The 25,682-nt window shown below is 37.9% G+C and overlaps 7 protein-coding genes and 1 long non-coding RNA gene across 10 annotated transcripts; 5 read left to right on the forward strand and 3 right to left on the reverse strand.

Moving 5' to 3' along the window:
• Nucleotides 1–1,585: 1,585 nt before the first annotated feature.
• Nucleotides 1,586–2,186, reverse strand: LOC130992427 (uncharacterized). The gene has a single exon (XM_057917050.1). It carries the CDS (start codon nt 2,064–2,066, stop codon nt 1,809–1,811), a length of 258 nt encoding a protein of 85 aa, XP_057773033.1. The 5' UTR covers nt 2,067–2,186; the 3' UTR covers nt 1,586–1,808.
• A 2,326-nt stretch (nt 2,187–4,512) lies between these two features.
• On the forward strand, nt 4,513–5,279 carry LOC130993792 (uncharacterized). Its single transcript, XM_057918830.1, has 2 exons — nt 4,513–4,574; nt 4,718–5,279. Exons 1-2 carry the CDS (start codon nt 4,513–4,515, stop codon nt 5,277–5,279), a joined length of 624 nt encoding a protein of 207 aa, XP_057774813.1.
• Nucleotides 5,280–5,645: 366 nt separating this feature from the next.
• LOC130992428 (uncharacterized) lies at nt 5,646–7,141 on the forward strand. The gene is made up of 4 exons (XR_009091289.1): nt 5,646–6,008; nt 6,150–6,205; nt 6,752–6,793; nt 6,889–7,141. It is a non-coding gene; the product is annotated as an uncharacterized LOC130992428 (long non-coding RNA).
• A 3,237-nt stretch (nt 7,142–10,378) lies between these two features.
• Nucleotides 10,379–11,551, forward strand: LOC130993793 (cyclin-dependent kinase G-2-like). Its single transcript, XM_057918831.1, has one exon. The coding sequence runs from the start codon at nt 10,379–10,381 to the stop codon at nt 11,549–11,551; it is 1,173 nt and encodes a 390-aa protein (XP_057774814.1).
• Nucleotides 11,552–12,045: 494 nt separating this feature from the next.
• On the reverse strand, nt 12,046–14,315 carry LOC130992429 (mitochondrial arginine transporter BAC2-like). The gene is made up of 2 exons (XM_057917052.1): nt 13,784–14,315; nt 12,046–12,826 (listed from the first exon to the last, which is right to left on the reverse strand). Exons 1-2 carry the CDS (start codon nt 14,015–14,017, stop codon nt 12,194–12,196), a joined length of 867 nt encoding a protein of 288 aa, XP_057773035.1. The 5' UTR covers nt 14,018–14,315; the 3' UTR covers nt 12,046–12,193.
• Nucleotides 14,316–15,106: 791 nt separating this feature from the next.
• LOC130992430 (CRM-domain containing factor CFM3, chloroplastic/mitochondrial) lies at nt 15,107–19,576 on the forward strand. 2 transcript variants are annotated; one of them, XM_057917053.1, is made up of 9 exons: nt 15,107–15,999; nt 16,371–16,833; nt 16,907–17,037; nt 17,229–17,567; nt 17,659–17,815; nt 17,928–18,220; nt 18,351–18,410; nt 18,906–18,989; nt 19,155–19,576. In XM_057917053.1, exons 1-9 carry the CDS (start codon nt 15,181–15,183, stop codon nt 19,230–19,232), a joined length of 2,424 nt encoding a protein of 807 aa, XP_057773036.1. In that variant the 5' UTR covers nt 15,107–15,180; the 3' UTR covers nt 19,233–19,576. The 2 variants fall into 2 exon arrangements, with proteins under 2 accessions (XP_057773036.1, XP_057773037.1); XM_057917054.1 differs by having other exon boundaries at nt 18,906–18,980.
• A 395-nt stretch (nt 19,577–19,971) lies between these two features.
• LOC130992431 (cleavage stimulating factor 64) lies at nt 19,972–23,437 on the reverse strand. Of its 2 annotated transcripts, none has more exons than XM_057917055.1 (7): nt 23,219–23,437; nt 22,987–23,064; nt 21,898–21,936; nt 21,235–21,789; nt 21,054–21,146; nt 20,496–20,672; nt 19,972–20,422 (listed from the first exon to the last, which is right to left on the reverse strand). In XM_057917055.1, the coding sequence occupies exons 1-7, from the start codon at nt 23,309–23,311 to the stop codon at nt 20,261–20,263; spliced, it is 1,197 nt and encodes a 398-aa protein (XP_057773038.1). In that variant the 5' UTR covers nt 23,312–23,437; the 3' UTR covers nt 19,972–20,260. The 2 variants fall into 2 exon arrangements, with proteins under 2 accessions (XP_057773038.1, XP_057773039.1); XM_057917056.1 differs by having other exon boundaries at nt 19,972–20,386; nt 23,219–23,378.
• A 93-nt stretch (nt 23,438–23,530) lies between these two features.
• LOC130992432 (uncharacterized) lies at nt 23,531–25,478 on the forward strand. Its single transcript, XM_057917057.1, has 2 exons — nt 23,531–23,934; nt 25,090–25,478. Exons 1-2 carry the CDS (start codon nt 23,695–23,697, stop codon nt 25,270–25,272), a joined length of 423 nt encoding a protein of 140 aa, XP_057773040.1. The 5' UTR covers nt 23,531–23,694; the 3' UTR covers nt 25,273–25,478.
• The last annotated feature ends 204 nt before the right edge of the window (nt 25,479–25,682 follow it).

Here is a 25,682-nt window from a genome sequence, read left to right on the forward strand (position 1 = left end):
GGTTTGGTTTACACACATATTTTGAGGAGAAGTGTGTGAAAGAATTGAAGAATGTGTGGCAAGTGGTTTTGCATTGAAATTCGATTGATTAAGAAGAAAACATTGGGCGTACGGCCTCGAACTTATCGACGGCGTCAAGCTTAGTAGAGGAAAAGGGGAAAACATAAACGACATGTTTATGGCTTTGTGTTGTCTTACTCCCCAAGAAAATACATTACTTTAACATGAAACTTCAATTTGGAATTTCTTGCGTTAGGATCAACCCATTTTATTAATGTTACTTTCCTTTTTAAATTTATGGGAGATTTAATTTTCTTTTTATGGGTCTATTTACATGGCATATACCTTCAATTATTGTTTTTTTTCCCTCCTCCTTTTAAAGGGAAAACAGAATTTAAACTTTACATGGGTCTGTCTACATGGCATATGTTTATGCAATCATCAGTCATCAGACTCAGCACTTGTCAAACTGTAGACAAAAAATATGTTACATTAATTGTCAATACTTAATATTGAATTAGTGATCATTGCCAAGTTGTATAGATATCATTTAAAGACTTGTGGTTCATTTGCTCTAGATTAAAAAGAGATGAGCATGTAATAGAAAAATAGATGATAGAATGCATCATAAAATAAATTATAACCACATTCCTTGCATACTTTAAAAATTAGTTGAATCACTAAGAATACGTATCTATATCTCATTTAAATATTTCATAGAAAACTTGTTATAAAATTAAATTTGCTCAAGAGAGACTTCTTTAATAAATAAAAAAAATATTCCTGCCAAAACACTATTTTCTTCTCTTCTTTTAAGTTCAAAAGTAGTAAGTACTAGTTTTATTCTACCCCACCGCATAGGAGTGATGAATTTAATAAGCAAAGCCCATAAATAATTATTCAGCCCAAATTCGCATCCCAATTCAACCTGGCATGTCAGCCCAATTTAAAAGCCCAGTCCAATTGAGAAAAGAAGTACTACTATAATTCCAAGCCCAAACCATGCTGTTTTTACATAGATAACCATGTCCAGTTTTAACAACCACGCGCCACTTTCCCATACTCCGGCCGACCACCACCGCCGTGCGCCGCCACTAGCTAATCCTAGTCGGTCCAACTCTGCAACTGCCTTCTGTATTATGCATTTTATATTGCAATATTACTTCTTTTTATCAAAATTTGTTGATCATACAATAAATCAATGCTCCAAATTGGTTCATATTTAAACTTAGGTGAAAGTTTTCATTCGATCATCTTCACCTTTGGTGTTTTGATGCATGAAATTGTGACTGGAAAGAAAAAAAACACAGATTCTACCATTTTGATAGAGGTTAACCATAGTTGATAGCTAAAATCTATAGTTTTTATCTGTTTTTTCAACATAATGAACTGCATTCAAATTAAGTGAGACATTCAAGAACATTCAAATTATAACTGGTTGATCTACCGATGCTCTAAAGCAAGAATTCTATTCACATGTTAAACTATCCTTTTTTGAGTTTTCAAAGCTGTGTAATTACATGAAAGCGTGAAAGAAAGTGGAATTAGTTCAACAAACAATCTTGTAATATTTTTGAATCCAGAATGACTCAAGCTGCAAGTAAATTTATTAAACACAAAAACAATACTTGAAAATATTTTCGAAGTTTCTGTGCATTATGCATACCTAAAATGCGAGCAGAAATTCAAAAACTTGAAAAAAAGGATGAATTATTTAAAGCCCCAATTTTCTAGGGCAAACGTTCCTCATCACGAATTGTTGAAACACAAAGCGGCATTCCAAGATTTACAAGGAAAATAAATAGTGCTTATCTCGAATTAGTCTGAGGTGAATCGGAGGAATTGAGATCTTGATCGGAATGGAGCATTTTTCCGTCGGCGGGAACGAGGCGAGGAATCCCATCCACAATCGGGTAAGAAACGCCGATAGAATCGCTTACGAGTGAATTTGTTTTCTCGCACATCCTTAACGGCTGTTTGGTGAGAGGGCAGACGAGAATCTCCGCCAGTCTAGAGTTTATTCCGGCGGCGGCGCTTTTCAGCAGCACTCCGCTCCGTCTCACCATCTCTGGAGCTTATTCCGGCCTTGTTGACTGCCCCAAGAAGGAGCTGCTGCACTTTAAGCTACGTGTAGTGATAAACGTGAACGCCAAACAGCACTTTATCAGCCTACCACCTATTTTTTTCAAGTTTTTTCTTTTCTGCATTCTTTTCTGATAGGATTAATAAGTATTTGTAGATAGTATTACTTTTCATTGTTGATGGGATAATACACAATGAATTGATTTAATTCTAAATTTAGATAGTGTCATGATCCGTTCCATATAGAGAGTGTTTGGCTAAGCTTATGTTAAAGAACTTATAAATTTTTGGAGCTTATAAGATATTTCAAGAGCTTATAATATGTACCCCTCTATCCGCCAAGATTATGTAAAAATTACTATATTTGGCGTCCGCCAAGATTATGTCACTTTCCTTTTATGGCAATGGTCCCACCATCCTCTTTAATATGTTATCCTTACTAACACTCTTTATTTACAAAAAACTCACTCAAAATTCAATCTCATCCACACATTTCATAAAGTGGTGGGACCTTTTCTCCACTACATCAAAATCATCACCAATTTTATTAAATCTCGTGCCCAAGCAATTTTACATAATTTTGGCGGACGGAGGGAGTAATTTTTAAGAGCTTATAAGTTGTCAAAGTGTTTGGATAATTAAGCATATAAGCTAGAGAAATAATTTTTCTGCTAGAGAGAGAAAATATTTTTTTAAAGAGAGAAAATCGAAGAAAAATGAACTTGAATGATATATGATGAAAATAATAAAGTATAGTTGAAAAATATTTGTAAAAGGATTGTTGCATATAAGATTATAAAAAAATAAGTTGGGGTAAATTAACTTATTTTTTGGGGAGTTTATTTTTGGAGTTTATAGCTGTTTAAGAGCTTATTTTGCCAAACATTTTGAAAGAGCTTATAAGCTCCTAAACATCTTATAAGTTGTTTTGAGGAGCTTATAAGCTCAGCCAAACATCCTCTAAGTATGAATTTATTGATTAGATTAAGCATGAATTTATTGGTTTAGGTTTATAACACTTTAGGTACCCTCTCCTTGATGATGAATTCTACTTAAGGGCCACTGTTAGCGGCGAATCGGAATCGTTGTGATTTGTCATGATTCGTCCCACATTGATTAAATATGGGCTGATTAGTGTGGTTTATAACACCTTAGGCACCCTCTCTCTGATAATTTAACTTTTGAGGATGAGTTCTTTCTAGAGTGTTGTAAATTGTAGTAATATATAGGGTCTTGATTAAATATATACTTGCACTTTCCATTTTCATATCGAATAAAATTGATGTGATTTAGCTTAAGAACTAAAGAACATAAATATCGAAAAGCATAATTGTGCACTGAGCAGTAAAACATTTGTTTTCCCCATATTAAGATATCCAATTCAATAAGAAGAAGAATTATTGCTAAATGTGATACATTAGGTTAGCTTTAAAAACCTCCCATTGTTGAATTGATTACCAAGTTGGCAAGCTCAAATAGAGCTCAACATAAAAGATTTACCTAATTTTAGCATACAAGAGTTAAAGGTGCAACATTCAATCCTGCCTTTGTCATTTAAAATTGAATGGTTGTATGATTTTATATATGTAAGAGCATCTCCAACGTAGGTGGCGAAGCCCGCGTCGATCCGATGCTTATGCTGCTGCGCCGCATTGGAGAACCGGCCTGTTTCAAAGCCGAGGCTTGGCGAAGACCCGAGGCAACGAGAAGAAAACGCGCCCCATTTAAAAAAAATTGAAATTTTTAATTTTTTCAAATTATATCCGTTGAATTTTTGTTTGTTTGTTTTTAAATGGACCGTTGCTTTCAACGGTAGTATAGGAATTTAATATATATATTTTTTTCACTTGTTCTATATATACCCCAACTCAACTCAATTTCATTCAATTCACTACCCAAAAAAATCAATTCACTACCAAAAAATTCTCTACAAAATGTCTTCATGTTCATCAAGCGGCGACGAACGACGTGCTCAAGAATTCTCCAATCTCGTGCAAGAATTTAATCAAATTATTCAAGCTATTGGTGATTCGGATGCAGAACCCCGTCGCCGTCGACGAAGAGTGGCAAAGAAGGCGTACAACGTTTGCACGTGGATTATTTTGCCGAAAATCCGATCTACCCCGACAACGTTTTCCGCCGCCTTTTTCGTATGCGTCGTCCATTATTTTTGCGCATCGTGAACGCTGTGCAGTCCGATCCATACTTCCAACAACGCACGGATGCACTTGGGAGACCCGACTTCACACCGTTGCACAAATACACGGTTGCTATTCGTATGCTAGCTAATGGTTGGGCAGCGGACCAGTACGACGAGTATCTACGGATTGCAGAGTCCACCTCGTTGGAGTGCTTGCGCAGATTCTGTCGAGCCATTAGCCAACTCTTCGGCGCGGAATACCTGAGGAGGCCGATTTTCGCCTACTGACAATGGCTTCTAGCAATGCACGAAGCCAAGCACGGCTTCCCGGGAATATTAGGGAGCCTCGATTGTATGCATTGAGCGTGGAAGAATTGTCCAACGGCATGGCAATGCGCATACACTCGCGGCGATCAGGGGGAACCAACCATCATCCTAGAAGCCGTCGCATCTCAAGATCTATGGATTTGGCATGCCTTTTTTTTGGACTCCTAGTTCAAACAACGACCTCAACGTGCTCAACAACTCGAATGATCTCCTGCAAGGAATGGGGGTGTCGATCACATATCAAGTCAACAACTCCTACTACAAAATTGGGTACTACTTGACTAACGACATCTACCCTAATTGGCCTATTTTCGTGAAGAGTCCTACACATCCGACACACGCGAAGGGGAAGAGGTTCAAAGTGATGCAGGAAGCGGCTCACAAGGATATCGAACGAGCTTTCGGCGTCCTTCAAGCTCGTTGGGCAATCGTCAAAGGACCATCGCGTCTTTGGAGCAAGGAGGAGATGAGCGACATCATGTTCACGTGCATCATTTTGCACAACATGATCATCGAAGACGAAGGCGAGCACGCAACGCAATGGGAAGAAGAGGCCGCCGACGAAGCTTTGAGTAGCACCGCCACATCTCGTCCTCGTGCCGGTGTTCCGCCGGATTTTCGTGCATTTGTAGCACGACAAACATCCTTGAAAGACGTGGAGATGCATTCTCGCCTCACTTTGAACTTGAATGAGCACATTTGGTCTCGTTTTGATCCGACTGAGCCCTAGAAAATTATTGTAATTTTTATTTTATTATTGTATTTTAATTATTGTAATGTAGAATTTTAATTTTAATGAAATTTGGAATTTTAAAATTAAAAGTGTAGAAATATGAATTTTGTGGAAATGAGAATCTAAACACCCCTCTAAGATACAATGCATTGGAGAGGGATGTGTCTTAGGTGGGGATCACCATCTAAGACACTTGTATTGGAGATGCTATGAGGAAGTTAAAAATGCTGAAATTACAATGAAACAGTAAGAAACTAGAAGAAAGAGAAACGATCACATGCCCACCGTGAGAAATGCTAAATCTAACTTTTATATAGGTAGATTATTTTGAACCAACTGTTATAGGAGTATTAGATTTGAAATCTTCTGTTTTCCACTCAACAAGAAGGGGGAGAATAAGTACGTATTTCAAGGGTGGGATCGATAATATTCCCATCTGATCTGTATGGGCAAATTATATTTCAAATATTCGATCATTGGAATCCCGAAAAACTCCATTACCCAATGCCAATGGTAAGGGAGTCCATTGGATCATTGATGGGCAAAACTGTAAATCTATCTGAATTTAGGCGACTATATAAAGTCCATCTAATGCCCATAAATTACCCAAAAATTAAATCTGAGGAATTTGGTTAGGGCATCCTATTGATCTCTTTTATTGGCAGATCAATTTTGCGATCACAGCGAAACCCTAACCATACAATTCAATCATGTCGACCAAGCAAGGTAAATTGTTCATCGAATTACGCGATAGTATCTTACATATGAGATGATATAATTTTGTTTTTCAGTGTTGTTGTTAATGGAGAAGATGATGTTTTTGCTGATTTTTTTGTTCTGTCTTTTGCTGCTGTGGCCCTGCATCAGGTGGAAAAGCCAAGCCTTTGAAGCAACCTAAGGCTGAAAAGAAAGAATACGACGAGGTACTGATTTTTGCGGCAATTGTCTGTTAAATTTGGGAATTACGACTATTTGGTTTTGTTTATGGGAAATAACTCTGTTTTCTGTTATGTGTGATTTGTGGTTGCTTGCTGTATAATTTTATATGCAGCAATTATGGTATTGGGGGTGTATCTGCCGCCTCCTTCAAAAAAAAGTTGTGTTATGAATCGTGTAAAATTCTCTGAGATATTTCTTTTCATCGAAATTATATTTGTTGCATATTGTTGAGATTGAACTTCCTACCCACCAAGGGCTTGATCTTAGAACAAATTTTCTCGCATGTTTCTCTCTTATTTTTTTTTTATTTTGATGTTCAAGAGATGCATATTAAATTTCTAATTGTAGATGTAATGGTTTTTGAGCTGTATACTTTTAACTTAAAGGATACCCTGAAAGCACCCAACTATTGAAAGAAAAATATTGGAATAAGCATATGCTTTATTCTCATATTGGATTCAGATTGTCCCCACTCTCTTCTCCATTTTTAGTTTGGGATTAATTTTCTTATTTTGTATTTTGATTTGCAGACTGACAAGGCTAATATTCAAAAGAAGAAAGAAGAAGAGAAGGTAAACTATCTTCTCCACACTGCCATGCCCTATGATTGGTCACTATCTCGCCGATAATAATAATAGTAGTAAAAAAAAAATTATGTTCTTTTTAGGCTCTTAAGGAGCTGAAGGCAAAGGCCCAGCAGAAAGGGGCATTTGGAGGCTCTGGTCTAAAGAAAAGTGGCAAGAAATGAGTCCTGAAACGCAGCTCGTTGCCTGCCATTGTTTTCCTGTTTGTCATTTTCTGTGTATGCTATTTAAACATGTTAGCTTGTTCCTGCTGATGGTTAATGGGGCCGTGAAAGGCTTGTGGATATAAGATTGTATGTTCAACTGTTTGAATCTATGAAATGGTTTATGTCTGAAGCATATCATTGTTCTGTTTTTTATTTTTTTGAGTAGATTTTTTTATGAGTTTTTCTGCTAGTACCCGATGATCTATCCATCCACTATCCTAAGTTATATTTTCGAGTCAGGTTCAGAAATGGTTGTTGTTACTAGTGTCAATATATATATATATATATATATATATATATATATATATATATATATATATAGCGGGCCGCTCCAATGAGACCCCCTAATTTTAGTGAGATCTAGGGCACAATCTGGTGCGTTTATTTTATCAATCCTATGGCTGATATTGAATCTGGAGGGTGATTTTTTTTCGCATGGTTCGAATCCTGGAGGGAGCAGAATATTTTAAATTTTGTTATTCATCAGTATATATTGCATTGTTCATCAGTATATATGTCTTATTCATTACGAATTTTTTAAATTTTATTTTTCATCAGTATATACATCTTGTTCATTAAATATACGTTTTGTTCATTTGTATTATATGTCTTATTCATTGTACTCATGTTACACGAAAAATAGGGGGTCTCACTGGAGCGCGCCCCTATATATATATATATATATATATATATATATATATTGCAAAAATTTCATTTATATTATCATTAATAATGTTTACTTTTGCCATTAATTATATATATACGTAATTAATTTTTTAAAACAAAATTCATATTTGAGCTAACCAATCTAATTATGATTTATGTGTATATATAAAGATGAGGTAGTCTCTAACTTTAATACTTCCTCCTATTCCTTTTCATGCGCGTCCCAACGAAATTGAGTCACTTTTCTTTTTGAAATAAATTAAAGTTACTTTTTCATTCACTCTTTCTCCTTTTCGGGTCATGAAAACCCCTGAAGTATACTTGCTTTATCAAAAATACCAAATTTTTAAAATGTTCTCTAAACCCTCAAACTATCAGGTTTTTATCAAATATATCCCGCATCTATTTTCCGGTCACTAGAAACGTGATATGGCTCACCAGATGCCACAATGTAATTTATTTCCTATTTTTTTAAATGCAATGACAAAAACGACGTCGTTTCGTACCATATCATTAAAAAAATCCACTCTAAAATTTAAAATTCACTTAAATTGTGTTTGAAATTCACACTAATAACCTAGAATTAGGAATAAACACGATAGAAGAATAACTTCTATCGTATTAGCGTGAATTTCAAAGACGATAGAAGTAAATTTTAAATTTTATAGTAGATTTTTTAAAATGATATGGTACGAAACGAAGTCGTTTTTGCCATGTCATTTAAAAAAAAATAGAATATAAATTATATTGTGGTATCCAGTGAGCCACATCGCGTTTCTGGTGATCGAAAAATAGATACGGGATATATTTGATAAAAATCTGATAGTTTGGGGGTTTAGAGATTCGAAAGTTTCAGAATATTTTTGATAAAATGAGTATAGTTCAAAGGTTTTTCATGATATTTACCCCTCTTTTTCATTTTAATTTTTCAGTAAATACTAGCTCCTCAAATCTCGTGGCCAAAAGAAATGGCTCATCTTCGCTGAGACGGAGGGAGTATAATATGTGTAACTAAATTAATTTACTTACGTACATATATATACACATATACTTCACCCATCCACGAAATATTGTTCTAATTTGTCATTTTGGCCCGTTCATAGATCATAAAAAGTTGTTATAATTTATTTTTAGTAATAATTTATAGTTCTCTTTCTCTATTCACTATCATGTGGGCCCTATTATCCACTCACTAACTTAATTAACTTTTTCTATTTTTCTTTATTTATGCGTCCTTTTCTTCACTCAATAAATAAACAACATAATTTTTCTTAAAATTTGTGCATTCCTCCCTTGGGACAATATTTCGTGGACGGAGGGAGTAATATACTATTATAAGGGTTAATTATTTGTAAATTCAAAATATTTTCAAAAATTTGGGAATTGCATTTGAGTTTTTTTTCCTCATGAGAGATATCTTTTTTTTGCTTTCTAATTTTGATCCGAACATCGGTTTTTCCAATTTTAATGTGACGTGGGCATTGAATACGTTGGATACACCAAACACACCATATGACCAAATGGAAAGATTAATAGCTTGTAGATTTAAGATGTTTTTAGGAATTCGAGAAATGCACTTGATCTTTTTTTTTTTCTTCAGGATACATAATCTTTAACTTTTTCTTCTAATTTTCGTGTGATGCTCGATTTTCCCAATTTTAATTTGACATGGTCATCGGGGTTGATACGTTGGACATTGTATTATTAAACAAATATACTACGATCTAAAAGTATTCTAATATATTGCATTTTTGGGTGTCAATATTTTTAGGATTATTTTTATCTAATTTTATTTTCTTATTTTAGTTTAATTTTGTAATTGTTAATTATGATTGATCATATCCAATTAGCGCGAATTCTTGTTCTTTAGCATTTATTTTCAAATTTTGAAGTTAATAATTTATTATTTCATAATTAGGTATAATTTTATAAAGCTTCAACCTTTTATAATGAAATAATAAATAGAATTTATCTTTATAAAAAATATTATTAAAATAATAAATTTAATAGTACTTCTTAATTATTTTGTGTAGAGACAAAGAAATAATTAACTTTATACATTTAAATGTGGCTTAGCATTCACGGTATTTTGGATATATATAATTATTTATACGCGAAAAGTTTTCATATAATTCTTACTCCCTCCGTCCCGCGAGTCTTGACACGTTTGGGTTCGGCACGGGAATTAAGGAGTTGTAGATTAGTGTTTTAAGTGTGTAATTAATAAAGATAAAATTGATAAAGTAGGAGAGAAGATAATAAAAGTGATAAAGTAGGAGAGAGAATATAATAAAGGTGATAAAGTAGGAGAGAGAAGGTAATAATTATTGCCAAAAAAGGAAACGTGTCAAGATTCGTGGGACGGCCCAAAAAGGAAAACGTGTCAAGACTCGTGGGACGGAGGGAGTATTAATTATAAAGTCTTCATATATGGTAATATTCACGCAATATATAATTCATATAATTCTTAGTATTAATTATAAACTCTCCACATATGGAAATATTAACACAATATATAAATACTACTAGGGATAGAAGTTGAGTTCGAAGAGGAGAAGTAGTAGAACTTACCTTATATTTGTACCCTAAATCTGATCACCGATACTTGCTTGGTAACAAAGCTATCTATATATAACTAGACCTCTCGTCTCTTAATTACTTAATCTTTTACATTATTCCTTCTCAAGAAACAAAGAAACATATGGCGTTGAATTTGTGCACGAAGAAGGCTTTTCGATTTTCCGATTACTGCAGGCGGAGGAAATCCGCCGTCAAATCCAAGGTTGTCGCCGCCTCGCCGCGAGAGGACGGCGTTAACCTCCGCTTCGTCCTAAAAAAGAGGAAATCGTGCTCGAATGAGGAGGACGACGACGTCAATCTCCGCTTCGTCGACGTTAAAAAGAGGAAGGTGGAGTCGAAGAATCACGGCGTGCTGCGAGATTCCGAGTTGGAATCTAGGGTTTTCGGCTTCGCAAGCGCTTCCGGCGCGGTGTCGAACTATTCCGGCAAGATGCAGGGGATCGGGGCGAGCCTGGCGAGGATCTGCAAGAGCGAGGACGCGCTGCGCGACTGCGGTCGGCTGGACAACTACGAGCGGCTGGACGGGATCAGCCGCGGGGCATTCGGGGCCGTCTACCGCGCCCGTGACAGGAGGACCGGCGAGATCGTGGCCATGAAGGACCAGTTCGACGGCATAAGCGTCCCGACGCTGCGGGAGATCGACATCTTCAAGTGGCTCGGCCCCCACCCCCGCATCATCGAGTTCAAGGAGGTGGTGGCGGACGACTCCGACGGCGTGTACATAATGATGGAGTGCGCCGAGGGCGACCTCCAGCAGTACATGGAGGAGCAGGAGGAGCGGCTGGACGCCAAGGCGATGATGCAGCAGTTGCTGGAAGGGGTGAAGTTCCTGCACGAGAAGAGGGTGATGCACAGGGATCTCAAGCCTGCCAACATCCTCATCGGCAGCACGGGCTGCTTGAAGATCTGCGACTTCGGGCTGTCGCGGCGGATTGATGTGGCGGCGGGGATGTACGCGGCTCAGGTCGGGACCAAGTGCTACAGGGCGCCGGAGCTGCTCAAGGGGGTCAAGAAGTACACGGAGGCCGTGGATATGTGGGCCGTCGGCTGCGTGATGGCGGAGATGTTGTTGAGGTGCGGTGGCGGCGGTTCGGAGGCGGGGCGGCTCGAGACCGTGTGTAAGATTGTTGGTGGTGGTGATAAGGGTTATGAAAGGCTTCGGAGTGAGTTTTTTCCGGAGGAGGCGGTCAGCGGAGCTGGTTTCGATCTTTTGAAGGGATTGTTGTGTTGTGATCCGAGTAAGAGAATCACGGCGGTCGATGCTCTCAATCATGTTTGGTTCTTGGAGGATTAGTGATTTATCAGTATATATTGCATGTGGCTAGCTAGCTACTAAAGGAATTGAATTTCCTTATATCAGATCTGTTAATTCTTTGTTTTTTTGAAATGCAAAGATATACTCCATATATTACAGCAGATTAACCAAGCTATGTTATTTTGAGCAATATTAGATCATTATATATATGTTGTGTGATTCTCTGAGTTTTCCCTAATTAGTATCGTTATTGATGAGTCGTTTTCTTTTATTCTTCTTATTATCATTTAAAATGTATTTTTTTTCACAACTTAATTACGGTTTAGAGAGCGATGAATTCATAATTTAAGATCATTGTTTGCAATTCAGAATTATATGGATTCACCATTAGGAGTCCAAGCTGTAAATTCGTAAAATTATTAGAGTTTTAAATTATGGATTCACGATTGAGTTGTTACCCTTTTAATTTGGTTAGAGCTAATTATGCCTTCAAATGAAACTAATTCTTAGTTAATTGTATTTCAAAATAGAAAAGAAAAATCAACTCACTAGATTACAAAATTTAGAGAAGCTTATGCATGCTTTGTTTGACAAAAATAATATACATATTTTTTAATTATTAAAAGTGGCTACATATTTACATAAAATACAAATTGGGCAAAACAGTGGAAAGCATGCAGGTTACGCATATATGCATCTGAGCGCCGTCTCATAGGCCGTGAAGACGGCGCCGTTGACGACAAATGCCCGCGCGACGGCCGTCCCCAGGCCTCTCCAGAGCACGCTATAGCCTTCCTGCCTGACGCTGGTGGCGAAGCAGTCGAGCATCCCGGTATAGCAGGAGGTGGACTGCGCCTGGATCCTGGTCTTGACGACGTCCAAGGGGTAGCAGCAGATCCAGCTGGCGACGCCGGCCAGCCCCCCCGCGACCACCATGGTGCGCGGGGTCTCCCCGCCGCTCTTCCGGCAGCCCGGGTGTAGCTGCTCGCGCACGTACTCGTACGTCCAGAAGTAGACGCCGTGCGAGGGGGCGTCCCGCAGCACGGTGATGCCTAACCCGCGGTATATCCCCCGCCACCCCTGCGACCGGATTATGCTCCTCGCCACGTCCACGGGGCCGCGCCGGCTTTCGGATGTCTTGCCTTTCTGGTCTAGTTGTAGCCGTATTTTCAGTAGCTCCACCGGGCTCAGGAGGAGGCTCTGTGTGGCCCCCGTCCCGATCCCGCCCAGGGCCACGGCTTTGTATGACGGTGGATCGTCGCCGCCGTCCAAAGCTCGTGATAGGATTGCGTATGTTTGGAAAGCAAGGGCGTTCTGCATCCCATTTTCACAAGAGTTTTAATAACTTGCAATTATAACATCACCAATTTCTAATGTCTTACAATTTTGTGTATGTCCATCATGTTTCACTATTAATCATGTATCATTATATTATTTTTTTTATATATAAAAATAGTAAATATTTGAATTATATTAATTTTTATACAAAAAATCAGTAAAATTTTAAAAAATTATATACCCTAAGTTTAAATTTATCAACCTATTATTAGCTAATAAAAGTAAAATTAAATTATACAAATAATTATACACCTTAACTGGATTAAATAAATCCTAATTAATAATTACAAAATTAAACTAAAGTATACAAAATTAAATTTGGAACAAAAATCTGCAAGAAAATTAATAAAAAATTGAAAATGTGACATAAAATGAGAAACAAAATTGTGGTACATTGGATCTCAATTGACAAAAGAAGGTAAACAAAATTTAAAAGATGGTGTAATAGCTGTAATGTTTTAAAACCGCCAAAATGGTGGAATTAAAATTTTAAAATTCAGGTCAAATTTGTTACTTATGTTTATGCCTAGCTTTGTTAATTTGTACTGGTCTAAATTTTTTGGCTCAGACAAATAATTTCCAGCAAATCAATCTAGAGTTTTTCCCCTTCTAAGAAATACAAACTTGGCGTATTTCTTGCAGGCCAACAGATTCATATATAGAGGTCATGGTTAATGTTACAAAAATATCATATTATAGCATAATTTATAAAATCCAGCCTCCATAGATTTTAAATAACTTTCATGCTTGTCCCCAAGGGGACACCGAGCGGTGCGACTCCTATCTACGAACGGTGAGGTCCAGGGATCAAACCCCACCGCTCCCCCTCCCCCAAAGTCAAAACAAAAAAAATAATAACTTTCATGCTCAATAATAATAACAACAAAAAATATATGAGAATGTTGATGAATTACATGAATGTTGAGAAGGTACCTGGAAAGTTACAGAAGCCAAGGGAGCAAACATCCCTCGGTAGAGGCTGCACGGCCCCTCTTTCACCACGGCACGGCGGAGGATGGCGAAAGCCGATTCTCCGGCCGAATGCTGCTGCCGGATTCTCAGCGTGTCGAGCGGGTATCCGGCCAGAACACCGGCGGTTCCGCCCACTCCGCCGGCCACAAATTCTCTTCCCCAATTGCTCGCCACAAACTCCCGCCACAAATCCATTTTACTCGCCACCTACGACTGCAGTCCTCTTTTATACCTTCAAATATATTTTATTGGAGAAAAAGAAAAACAATCTCCTTTTCTTCTCCTTTTTACTTTACAATAGAACTTTCTTTTTATTGTTCTAGAATACAAAATTTTCAGACTTCACACATACAACACATCCTCTTAATGCGTAGATCGAGCAGAAAGAAGATTATGGCTGTTTATTTTTATTTTTTTGAATGTGTGAAGATTGAATGATGTGAATTTTGGTTTGTGCAGAGATGTTAAGAGAAGAAACAGCGGGAGCCTCGGAACTAACTTTGGTTTCCTTAAAAGAGAAGACGCATATTCCATATTTGTTTGGATCAGATCACCTGCTTATGTCGGAAAATAGTCAATAAATTTTCTCATAAATATGGTTTATTTTATTTTATTTTACGGTATCCTAAGTTTAATTTTATTTGTTTCACTATCCCACAAAGAGTTTCTAAAAATTTTATTAGTGTGGTGAGACAGGAGTCGAACATTAATCAATCATGTGTTTTACCGTAAGACCCACACAAACTAAATTTGATTTGCTTTTTGTTTTTGAGGATAAAATTTGATTTGTTATTGCAAAAAGAGAGTTATATTGTTTACCTTCTCTCTCTCTCTCTCTTTTTTAAATACTATGTTATTGTTCATTTATGCCAATCTCTATGTTCTTTTTTTTTTTTTCGAGAAAAGGCCAGTCTCTTAAGCAGATTTCTTTACCTTTAGAATAATATTCTATACTTTTTATGACAATGTGCAAACGATCGTAGTTAGTGTTAAGGAGTGGTAATTAATTAATCCGACTAAAAGAAAAAAAAAACCGCCTAGAAAAAAATTAATAATTAATTAGTGGGTAATTATAGTATTTGATTAAAACCACCGATTAATAATTAGCCTTAAAAAAAAAAAACACCGATTAATATTTATTAAGTTGTCTCCCGAAAGTTTGGGCCACACCCAAATTCATTCTTTATCTGAAACAAAATTATAGTTTTTGGGCTTAAATTCTAAAATAACTTGTGTAGCCCAATGCAATATGAAATTTTTTCAAATTTATCTTTTCTTTTTCCCGAGAAAAATCTTGTTTATCTTCAAAACCTTACGCCTTGAGACTTCAGTGATAGCTCAGGCTTCAGAAGCCAAAAATGGCGCTCTCAACGGCCAAATTCACCGAACTACAGCCGCACCTCTTGTCCACCTTCTCATTCCCCCGCCGCAAACCGCCGAGGTTCCACCGACTCATCTTCAAACCTCTCTCTTCCTCTCCCCGTCCCACCAAATTACCCCATACGCCTGCCGGAAAGCCCAGCATTCCGCAGAAGCCGTCGTCTGCCTGGATAAAAAAATGGCCATCTCCTCCACCTGCGCCGCCGCCGCGCTCGAAAGCCGCTCCGAAGAAGCCCGAACAGAAACCGGAAACACTTCGTGGAGGTACCACGGCGATTGATCGAATTGTTCTCCGCCTGCGGAATTTAGGTTTAGGCTCCGACGACGAGGAGGAGGAAGGAGGAGAGTTAGGTTTGGATTTGGAGAATGATAATTTGAATCCGATTGATTCGAGAAATGTTGAATGTGGAGATGAGAAATTGGGAGATTTGCTGAAAAGAGATTGGGTTAGACCGGACACGATTCTGGTGGAAGACCAGGGTTTTGAATCTGAGGCGCTGTTGCCGTGGGAGAGGGGCGTGGCTGAGGATGAAGAAATGGTGGAGCATAAAGTTGGACTGAAGAAGAGGACAATGCGGGCGCCTTCGTTGGCGGAGCTGACGATAGAAGATGAAGAGTTGAGGAGGCTGCGGAGAATGGGGATGACTTTGAGGGAGAGGGTGAGCGTTGCCAAGGCCGGAATTACGGCTGCTGTTCTGGAGAAGATACATGAGAAATGGAGGCGGTGTGAGCTCGTGAGGTTGAAGTTTCATGAAGAATTGGCGCATGATATGAAGACTGCGCATGAAATAGTTGAGGTTGGTGAGTTTTAGTGTTGTTTTCTTATTAATTTAATCTCAAATCACATTTACTTAAATAGTTAGTTCATTTTGCCATTTACATAAGAATTGTGTTCATGATTCTTGTTCCTGTTTCTTTATATTTCTCCACATAAAACTTAATTCATACATAATGTCATTCATTTTATCGAAGGCTTGCAAAAAATTGAGTCTTGAAGGATAAGAGTGAAGATGATTTGAGCTTATATTGATATAAACTATAATCCATGCATGTGAGTACATTCCCGTAAGAAACTAGAAATATATTAATCCCTCCCTGCTTGTTTTTTCATTTCAGTAAGAAAGAATGTAGTGAGGTTATAAAAGCTGTCTGCATTTTCTCTGATCAGCGCCGAACAGGGGGGCTTGTCACTTGGAGATCGGGAAGTGTTATGGTGGTATATAGAGGAGCTAACTACGAAGGCCCTACATTAAAGCCACAGAGAGAAAACAGTGAACACGATACTCTTTTTGTCCCTGATGTTTCCTCCCCTCACGATTCAGCCACAAAAAGTAGTGATGGAAAGACTCAGGTTCTTGAGAAGTCCAATCCAGTTACACCTAATCGTGTCAAAAACATAACAGAAGAGGAAATTGAGTACAATAGTCTATTAGATGGTTTGGGTCCACGGTTTGAAGATTGGTGGGGAACTGGGGTGCTCCCTGTTGATGCTGATCAACTCCCTCCGAATATTCCTGGATATAAGACACCATTTAGGCTTCTTCCTACTGGAATGCGTCCACGACTAACCAATGCTGAGATGACCAACTTACGGAAGCTTGCTAAGTCGCTTCCTTGCCATTTTGCCCTTGGTAATTTACCGCTTGTATGTTCTTCCAATTAGTAAAGTATGCTCTGATTTGTTTTCTCTGTTTAATCTTGCAGGAAGAAATAGAAATCATCAAGGTTTAGCTAGATCCATAGTTAAGCTATGGGAGAAAAGTTTAATTGTGAAAATTGCCGTGAAGCGTGGAATCCAGAACACAAATAACAAAATTATGTCTGAGGAACTGAAGGTATGCAGATCCGAATGCATATTGTTTGCGTTGAGTAACCTATGTAACAACGGTATATAAGAAAAATGTTTCTATTGGTTCATTCCAGTGGATAACATATTACAAAAACTCAGTCGGTAACATTTCATTACGTTTCTTTTCATTTTGTTTGTCATTTCTCTTCACTTTTCCTCTCTACTGGTATGGTGTAGGCATTAACAGGGGGAGTCTTACTTTTGAGAAACAAATATTTCATTGTTATGTACCGCGGGAAGGATTTTCTTCCCCCCACTGTGGCTAGTGCCTTGGCAGAGAGACAGGAAATGACAAAGCAAATACAAGATGTTGAAGAAAAAGTCAGGGGAGGACCTGTACCGCTGCCAGTATCTGAAGAGAAGGGAGCTTTGGCAGGCACTTTGGCAGAGTTTTATGAGGCTCAGGCTCGATGGGGAACAGAAGTATCTACTGAAGAACATAAAAAGATGATAGAAGAGGCATCCAGAGCCAAACATGAGAGAGTAATCAGGCGACTTGAACACAAACTCGCTACTGTAAGTGTGTCTTATTTGCTGAATGATCAATTGATGTCATTGTGGATTATTCTCTCTAGCATGTGCTCTGATCAACTTAATGCAATTACAGGCTCAGGCAAAGAAGCTCAAAGCAGAGAAACTGCTATCTAAAATAGTGGATTCTTGGCTTCCAGTAGATCCTTCAGATGACCAGGAGACAATTACAGATGAAGAAAGAGTTATGTTTCGTAAGGTTGGATTACGAATGAAACCATACTTGCCACTCGGTGGGTTCTCTTTTTCTCAGAGTTCAATTATCAAAATTAAAACTTTATCTTGTGAAGTGTATATTTTAAATATGGAAGAGGAGAATCATGTTTTATTTGTTGCAATCTCCAGGCATTCGTGGTGTTTTTGATGGTGTTATTGAGAACATGCATCTGCACTGGAAACATAGAGAAGTTGTAAAGTTAATATCAAAGGAAAAGGAACTTGCATTTGCTGAAGAAACTGCAAGACTTTTGGAATATGAGAGTGGTGGTATACTAGTGTCAATCGACAGGGTTCCAAAAGGTTATTGCTTGATTTACTACCGTGGCAAGAATTATCGCCGTCCTATCACTATAAGACCGAGAAACCTTCTGACAAAAGCAAAAGCACTGAAGCGTAGAATGGCCTTGCAACGATACGAAGTTAGTCATCCACTAATATTCCCGTTTTAATATGAACTTAATCTAATAATCTATTTGAAATGTGAGCTATAAGTTGAATGATTTCGCTGATGATTATGTATGCTAATTTATGTCTTACATTGTTGTGTAGGCTCTTAGTGAGCACATATCTGAAGTGGAGAAAACAATTGAGCAAACCAAGAAGGAGATAGTAAGTTGTGCTGCTTTTGGTTGCTGTTTAAAAATATCAATGAAATTACAATTTTCTATTTATGTTCGAGCATACAAGGTTGGCCATTAATGTTATTTCATATTTTAATTAACTAAAGAATCTCTATCGGTACTCCTTCACCTTCTTGTTAAGGACTCTCTGTTTCTTGAACCTATTTAATTCATAGGAACTTCACTTCTTTGCAAAATTTGTTCTATGGGATTGCTCGCCATACTTATTATCTGCTATAGTTTTGTACTATCCTTTTCTTTTTTACATCTCCTAATCCGGAAATGTAGTTTTCGGTGTGGTAGATGATCTTTATTGCAGATCGTCCCTGAAAGAATTACCTTTCATCTCTCAAATTATGGATTGAAATGATAAGATGTTGTCATTCTGATATAATGACCAATGATTAAATCTTAATGAGATGTGTGCCTTTTCTGATATGGTATTTCTTATGTTTCTGAGATTTAATTCTCTTTATTCCATTAGGGCAATCCTGCAAAACTGGAGAAAAGCGATCTTTGGAAGTCAGAGGACCATGGCCAGTTCTCTAATGTCGCAGAAGTGAGTGAAGTAAGCTAGTTGACTTATCTTATTTGCTTTAGAGTACGTGGATGATTATGAGCACTTAAACCAAAGCGCCCCATCGAGAATCGAAGATTGTTAACAATGTTTTATGTTTTACCCACACTCACAATACAACACAGAATATGAATGATGTTTTTTCCACGTGTACAGATCGAGGATGAAGACGAGGATGAGTGGGAGTTGGAGGATGACGAAGAAGATTCAGATCTATCGAGTCTTGATGCTTAGATTTTTCACCTAATAAAGCTGGCTAAACCAAAAATGGTGCCGTGCTTACCCGTTATATAGGAGCTCTGCACAATGAATTGAAGATGGAAGAGTGGAGCTAAACAAGAAAGAATCATCCATACATTTACTAACGCCTTATGAGAGAACTGCCACTTCCAAATTTTTCTTGGAGGATTTTTGCGTTTGGGAGGCATTGTACAGCGATTATCGATCAACAGCTGTAAGCTTAAAGAGTGAGAGCACCGTATAATGCTTCAAACTTAGAAGATGAACTTCAATCAATGTAATGTATAGTTGTTGTGTACAACTACTTGTAAGTAATACAATCAATTAGCTTGATTTCACGTGACTACTTACAACTACTTGTAAGTAATTGGAATTATCAATTTTTCAAGTCAGTGGCATCATTTTAGCAATAAAACACCGATGTTCCAACAACAATTTTTACGAATTGTTGAATTTGCTAAAATCATGATTTATTTAGCAATTATCTCATTACTACTCCTGGTAGGATCTTACAGCTGAATTCTCTAACATACACAGAGAAACAGTGCCTAATACTTGTCCATAAATGAATTGAATATTAGACTATTATAGGTCACTAAAAGTTGTTTGGTTGAAGAAAGGATATGTCGAGAATAGCTGGACGTGGACTTTACGGATTTCAAATCTCTAGGCTCATTTGCTACGGGTGATAAGAGTGTATAATATGCGTCAAACTCGTTCATCTAAACCCACATACAGGGAAACTGCCAATAGACATCATTTTACTATATCTGAAAATTGACACAGATAAACTCCAGATACAAGTATATGCCCATCCTCACCATCAAAATTAAATGCAAGCATACATAGAGAGGAAAACATATAGCTCATTGAGTTAGGCAATCTAAGCCCTAAGCTACATTGCAAGTCATAAAAATAAAAGATCACTCATAGTTGGAACTAGCTCAGAAGATATAGAGGCTGCAGCATTTGCAACAGATGTGGATGCTCGAAACAGAATATAGTGCATCGCAATACATCACTCATTGACGAAGCATTTGCTGCAAATGAAGAACTTGGTTTCTTTGTTCCGCCGGGAGCATATTGATCTGTTCCGGAGTGAGACTCATAACCTGCTGAAGTAATGCCTTTTCGAACTCCGGAGTCAACTGCAGGATTACAAAGATTGGATCATCTATGACTATCTGTAGTAGAAGTTCCTGCCTTAGTTTTACTCGAGAGATCAGAATAAAGATATAGAAGATGAAGAATTAATACCGATGGTGGTCGAGGAAGCTGGTTGCTGGGACCTGCTTGACCGGGAAACCCTGGTTGTGGTCCTAAAAGCTGGCCCATCGTATTTTCAGGAAGGCCAGGTATCCAATTAGATCCCCTGTCTGTTTGCTTGGAGCTTCCAACTTGATTGAAATCCATTCCTAAGTGAGGACTTCCTGCCTGAAGCCACAAGAATATGCAAGCTTAAGTTATCAATCCAAATTGCCAAAATCATCATGTGCACACATGTGCTGAAGAGTTGAACAAGTATCAAAGCCACATTTAAAGGGTCACGGTACTCTTTGTTGCATGAATTTAATTGCTGGATTGCTCTAGAAAAAACATTCATAACCACCGAAATGTCTTTGGAACACTAGAAAGTAGAAAGTTAGTCATTGTTACTTACTAATGATTAGTAATTATTAGTTAAACATGGAATAAAAGTCAGATAGGTTCAAGAATCCACAGTAAAAGCCAGCAGAAACAGCCAGATCGTATCAAATCAAACAAGAAACACTCTGGCAATCTTATATATGGCATCGAGCCAATTGCAGGCCAAACCTGATACATTGATTGAGACAAAGGTTGATTTGGAAGTGGCAACTGTCCCTGTGGAAATGAAGGCCCCATACCGGAAGGAGGCTTTGAACCTGACTGAAATTAGATAATTTCAACATTTTCAAAGACAAAGACAGGTTGCATGTTTGAAAGAAATAACTGAAAGTACCTACACCAAACTCACATGAAACATGTGTTGTGAATGATGCATCTGTGGTCCACTAGGATGCTGAAAGCCCGGATTTGGTCCCATTTGAGCTTGAGCCTGGTGAGGAAAGCCTGGCATTGGTGGTCTTGGTTGTGGTGGCAGTGGTGGTTGGAGGGGTAAATACTGGCTGCCTGTATTTGGCAGAGGTTGTTGTGATTGCGTGAGCAATGAAGGCATAGGGAGATGATGAAGGGAGGGTGACTGGGAAGCTGTATGCTGCGGCAATTGAGTCAAACTAGAAACTTGAGAGGGCTGTGGTACAGACATTGGCATCGACTGAGCACTAATATGTCCCTTAGGTTGCTGTGTTTGGTGTAAGGGATGTGAGGGCATGGACTGGGGTTGAGGGTTTGGAGGAGGATGAGGTTGGGAGGGAGGATGTGATGCCATAGGTTGGTTAAGCTGCTGTTTTCTTATTTGATTCTGACCAATCGGACCAGAAACTGGTGCTGCCGCCTGAATGGTGGGCTGCTGATTTGAGATAGCTGATGGCTGTGGATTCTGAGATACTGCAGATGAAATGGCCGGTGACTAAACAAAGCCAAAGTGATTAGACAATTTTCACAAAGCCAAAGTGATTAGAAAAATTTTCAGGAATAAAATAAGCAAGAAAGGTATCAATGAGACAAAAGAGCATACTGCTTGTGAGGACTGCACCATTCCAAGCATGATTTGTGCCTAATGAAAGAAATGATTCAATGGAATAAAAGTCAGAAAAAAATAATTATTTTATCCTGAAAAATCTATCACAGATCGTCGAAGAGTATTGGGGAACTTAAAAAATTGAAAGATGAGTGGATGATTCATAAAATTCCATGGTTTCAGAACTATTTAAGAACATGAAATATGCACAAGTCAAGGAAAAGGTTCCGTGAAACTGACAGAAAATATTACATAATGAGGTCAATAAGTAGAATTATCGAGTTCATATCAAGAAAAAGTCTCCTGGACCAGTAATAGCCACATCTGACTAGCAGGCATTCACTTGTGATTACTCCAATCATTTCAGCATATGTGATGAGCTGAGAGAGGATCTCAGATTCCATCCAAACAGCCTGTGACTTTTCACATGATACACTGGGATTTATCAACACTAAGCAAACTATAAATCTACAAAATAATTACAATGATTGAATAGAAAATAGGTGCAAGAAGAGAGGGTTACAGACTAACAGAGAATTTCATGTCACCTAAAAAAGGGCAAAAGTAAATTTAATCGTTTTCATATCTCATATCGTATATCTCAAGAACAAGAGAGCAAAAGGATCAAAAATTGAATAATATCACAAGAACACGCTCACTAACAACTTATATAAGGCATGCTATCCATCTAGTATAATAAACACAGCCCCAAATCATTCACGTAAAATTATCTCTTCCGCGCCTACAGGACAAACTCAGCACCATACCCAAGCAAATCAAGAATAGCGAGCCTCATTTGTCATTACAAGCTATAAAGATTAATTGCTTTCTTAACAATACATCAAGTGTAAAACTTTCTGGGTTGTGTTTTTCTTATTTCTCAATAACTTCTAGAAATTAAAATAAGAATACTTATTTTATTACTATTTTTCGAGGCTTTACTTATTATGAGTTTACAATAACTTACATGAAAACCCAACACAAAAGTAAAGGAAATGCAATGGAATATTTCATGGCATAAGGTCTAATCCAAAACTAAAACAAAATAAAATTATCACGCGAAGACAACCCTAAATTACAGGATACCTGAAAAAGAGCTTTCGTCAAAGCTGGATTCTGGATTAGAATTTGCCTCGCTTGTTGCTTGTTCTGCTCTATCAATGCCTGCACACACCAAAGTTCAAATTTCAAACTAAAATCGTCCAATTTCGAGTTCTAAAATAACGAATTACGTATATAGCCGAACAACGAAAATTGATCGATAAGCCCGAGTTGTCTGGGTACGAATAAACATTGTATAACGGAAGTCAATCAGAACCTTCATCTGACACATGATGTCGTAGAGCTGGTTTTTGGACATTCCGGCGAGGCTCGGTGGAACTCCGTCGCCGGAGATTTGCTTTCCCGCCATTCTTCTTTCCGCACCCAAAAGTTTTTTTAACAGAGAAACCGAGCGTCCTGACTCCTGGAAGAAATACCCAATATTGATGTCTAATTAGGGCTTGTTTGGCTGAATAGATTTTCTTGATTTAGAAGTTCACTAAATCGAAAAAATAAATAAAAATTGCTATTTTATTCATGAGGTCCGATCCGATCTATAAATTTGGGCTTTTTTGTAACCCATTAGAAAGTTTGGGCCCGGCCCACACTCAAAACAGCTCGTATTGACTATTTTTGGGACTCTCTCCGTCTCTTTGTCTCTCTCTCTCTCTCGCACAATTGGGTGAGTGGATATTTGGTGGGCATCGGAGTAGAAGGTACAGTAGACTACTCCATCTGCACGCGCCGCCGCGGATGGCGTACTCGTCCTTATTCCTCTGTCTACCAGCTTCTACTCCCAAAGCGGAGTTGATAGCTTCAACCTCGTCGACATTTATGACTTCTTCTACAATTACAAACGCCCTTTCTCCGCTGCCGTCTTTCCCGAGTAGCCGCAGCTCAATCGTGGCGCGTGGCCGCCGGAGATCATTGATTGTGGGTATGGCACCTGAAGAAGAGAAGATGACTCGCCGTTCGCCTCTTGATTTCCCCATTGTTAGTTTGTCTCTCTCTCCCTTTTTTTTTTTTTGAAGAAAAGTCTCTCTCTCCCTTTTTATTTGTGAACTTTTCATCGAACGCTTTTCTCGTGTGTCGTGTGTCTGCCCCTCTTTTCTTTGATTCAGTTCTCAATTCTGTTATGAACTTGTTGATATTTAATTGGCAATGAATCTCTTCGTCTGTAGACTAATTTGGTCCTTTCTTACGTATGCTGTTATTTTTTGAGATGTGAGTAAGGGTTAGGGATTGAATGTAGAGGGACTGAAGCTCATACACTTTCTTTCATTAGAATATAAGAGTGAAAGAGGGCGGAGAAACTCTACTTGGATGATGCTGTGGAAAAGCCTACGTTTTTGAATTATAATTATTAAGTTCTACTTTAATAATCATCACTTGTTATTTGAACTCTCATTGCTGTGAATGTCAAGATAAATTGAACTTAATTTTTAATTCATATTGTGGGCACCAGAATATGGTGATCCTCAAAATTGGTTTGAAGTGTCTACTTAGTACTAAGAATGTCATTTTGAAAGATAAATGGGTTAAATCTATGTGGCCTGTTGCAAATCTGATCATAAGACAGCTTGCTAGAACATCCTTATAATGCGAGATTGTGAAACTAGAGATGTTGCTGAATTCCAGTGAATGTTGATAAACTTCACATCACCTTAAGATCAGATGGATGATTTCTTTGTTCTTTTAGCTTAGCTTTAATAACATTTTTAAAATATGTAATGCAATCTTTCATCGTATACTTATGGTCAAATAATCACTGTTGAGAGTTGAGTTATTTCCCTAAGACCAATGTATTGACTCTTACCAAGTGGAGGTATGGTATTGCCTAAATCGTTTTGATGTTCTGTGAATTGTTGCGATGGATAGCATGAAATGGGAGCTGGACTTCTAGTTGACATTGTCGTTTGAACTTTACAAGTAGTGAAACGTTAAATGATCAATCTTCGGGAGCACAAGATTTAGTGGCACTCTGTTGTGTTCCAGCCTTTGCTTTGTGGTGACGTCTATTTTTCTATGTTCAATTCATCAAATGCACACTGCGGGCTGACGATTACATTACAATATAACTTTTGATTTCGTATTAAGTATATCTTATTAGCCTATTTATTTGAGGCTAAAGCATTGTAACCAATTTAGGAGTGGGATAGGCCAAAGCCTGGAAGGAGACCTGACATATTCCCGCAGTTCAGCCCTATGAAGACTCCCTTACCACCACCCATGCCGGCTGATCCTGAGGAAGATGAAGAAGAGGACGAAGAGAAAAAGGAAGAAGAGGAGGAAGACCCTGAGAAGGAGGATCCCGACAAGCCAGATCAGTAGCATTGGTGCGGTTTGCAATTCCAAAACCACCCATTGCATGAAATCTTGAATGGAGCAACTGGTAAGGCTACACCATCTTAGTTCGTTTTTGTTCCAAATGACTGCTTGCCAAATAGTTGAGTATTCTGCAAGGATCTGGATATATTTGTAGGCAGTATATCTTTCTTCAACTTAAATGAATGATGAATAATGATTTCTATTTGCAATATTAGGTGGCAACTGCAAGTATTTCCCATGAACACCGATGTTGGTAATAGGAGCCATTGTGGACATTGATAAGAAAAAACAAACACATAGATTATGATTGAATGGTTAAAAAATAGGGAAAACATGCAAGTAATTCACCAGCAATATATGGAAAATTACTAGAATTTTATTGAACTAAAATCTGCGAAGGATTGAAAAGAAAA

Source organism: Salvia miltiorrhiza, chromosome 7, assembly GCF_028751815.1.
Source record: "Salvia miltiorrhiza cultivar Shanhuang (shh) chromosome 7, IMPLAD_Smil_shh, whole genome shotgun sequence".
Classification (NCBI taxonomy): Eukaryota; Viridiplantae; Streptophyta; class Magnoliopsida; order Lamiales; family Lamiaceae; genus Salvia; species Salvia miltiorrhiza.

Coding starts and splice junctions, on each gene's coding strand:
- LOC130992427 (XM_057917050.1), bottom strand. CDS start 2,066: ATGGTGAGACGGAGCGGAGTGCTGCTGAAAAGCGCCGCCGCCGGAATA.
- LOC130993792 (XM_057918830.1), top strand. CDS start 4,513: ATGGCTTCTAGCAATGCACGAAGCCAAGCACGGCTTCCCGGGAATATT. Junction 4,575..4,717: donor AATATTAGGGAGCCTCGATT/GTATGCATTGAG, acceptor TTGGACTCCTAG/TTCAAACAACGACCTCAACG.
- LOC130993793 (XM_057918831.1), top strand. CDS start 10,379: ATGGCGTTGAATTTGTGCACGAAGAAGGCTTTTCGATTTTCCGATTAC.
- LOC130992429 (XM_057917052.1), bottom strand. CDS start 14,017: ATGGATTTGTGGCGGGAGTTTGTGGCGAGCAATTGGGGAAGAGAATTT. Junction 12,827..13,783: donor TGGCTTCTGTAACTTTCCAG/GTACCTTCTCAA, acceptor AATGGGATGCAG/AACGCCCTTGCTTTCCAAAC.
- LOC130992430 (XM_057917053.1), top strand. CDS start 15,181: ATGGCGCTCTCAACGGCCAAATTCACCGAACTACAGCCGCACCTCTTG. Junction 16,834..16,906: donor TCCTTGCCATTTTGCCCTTG/GTAATTTACCGC, acceptor TTAATCTTGCAG/GAAGAAATAGAAATCATCAA. Junction 17,568..17,658: donor TTGAACACAAACTCGCTACT/GTAAGTGTGTCT, acceptor ATGCAATTACAG/GCTCAGGCAAAGAAGCTCAA.
- LOC130992431 (XM_057917055.1), bottom strand. CDS start 23,311: ATGGCGGGAAAGCAAATCTCCGGCGACGGAGTTCCACCGAGCCTCGCC. Junction 21,790..21,897: donor TGGTGCAGTCCTCACAAGCA/GTATGCTCTTTT, acceptor GGCTTTGTTTAG/TCACCGGCCATTTCATCTGC. Junction 20,423..20,495: donor AGCTTCCTCGACCACCATCG/GTATTAATTCTT, acceptor CTTCTACTACAG/ATAGTCATAGATGATCCAAT.
- LOC130992432 (XM_057917057.1), top strand. CDS start 23,695: ATGGCGTACTCGTCCTTATTCCTCTGTCTACCAGCTTCTACTCCCAAA. Junction 23,935..25,089: donor CGCCTCTTGATTTCCCCATT/GTTAGTTTGTCT, acceptor TAACCAATTTAG/GAGTGGGATAGGCCAAAGCC.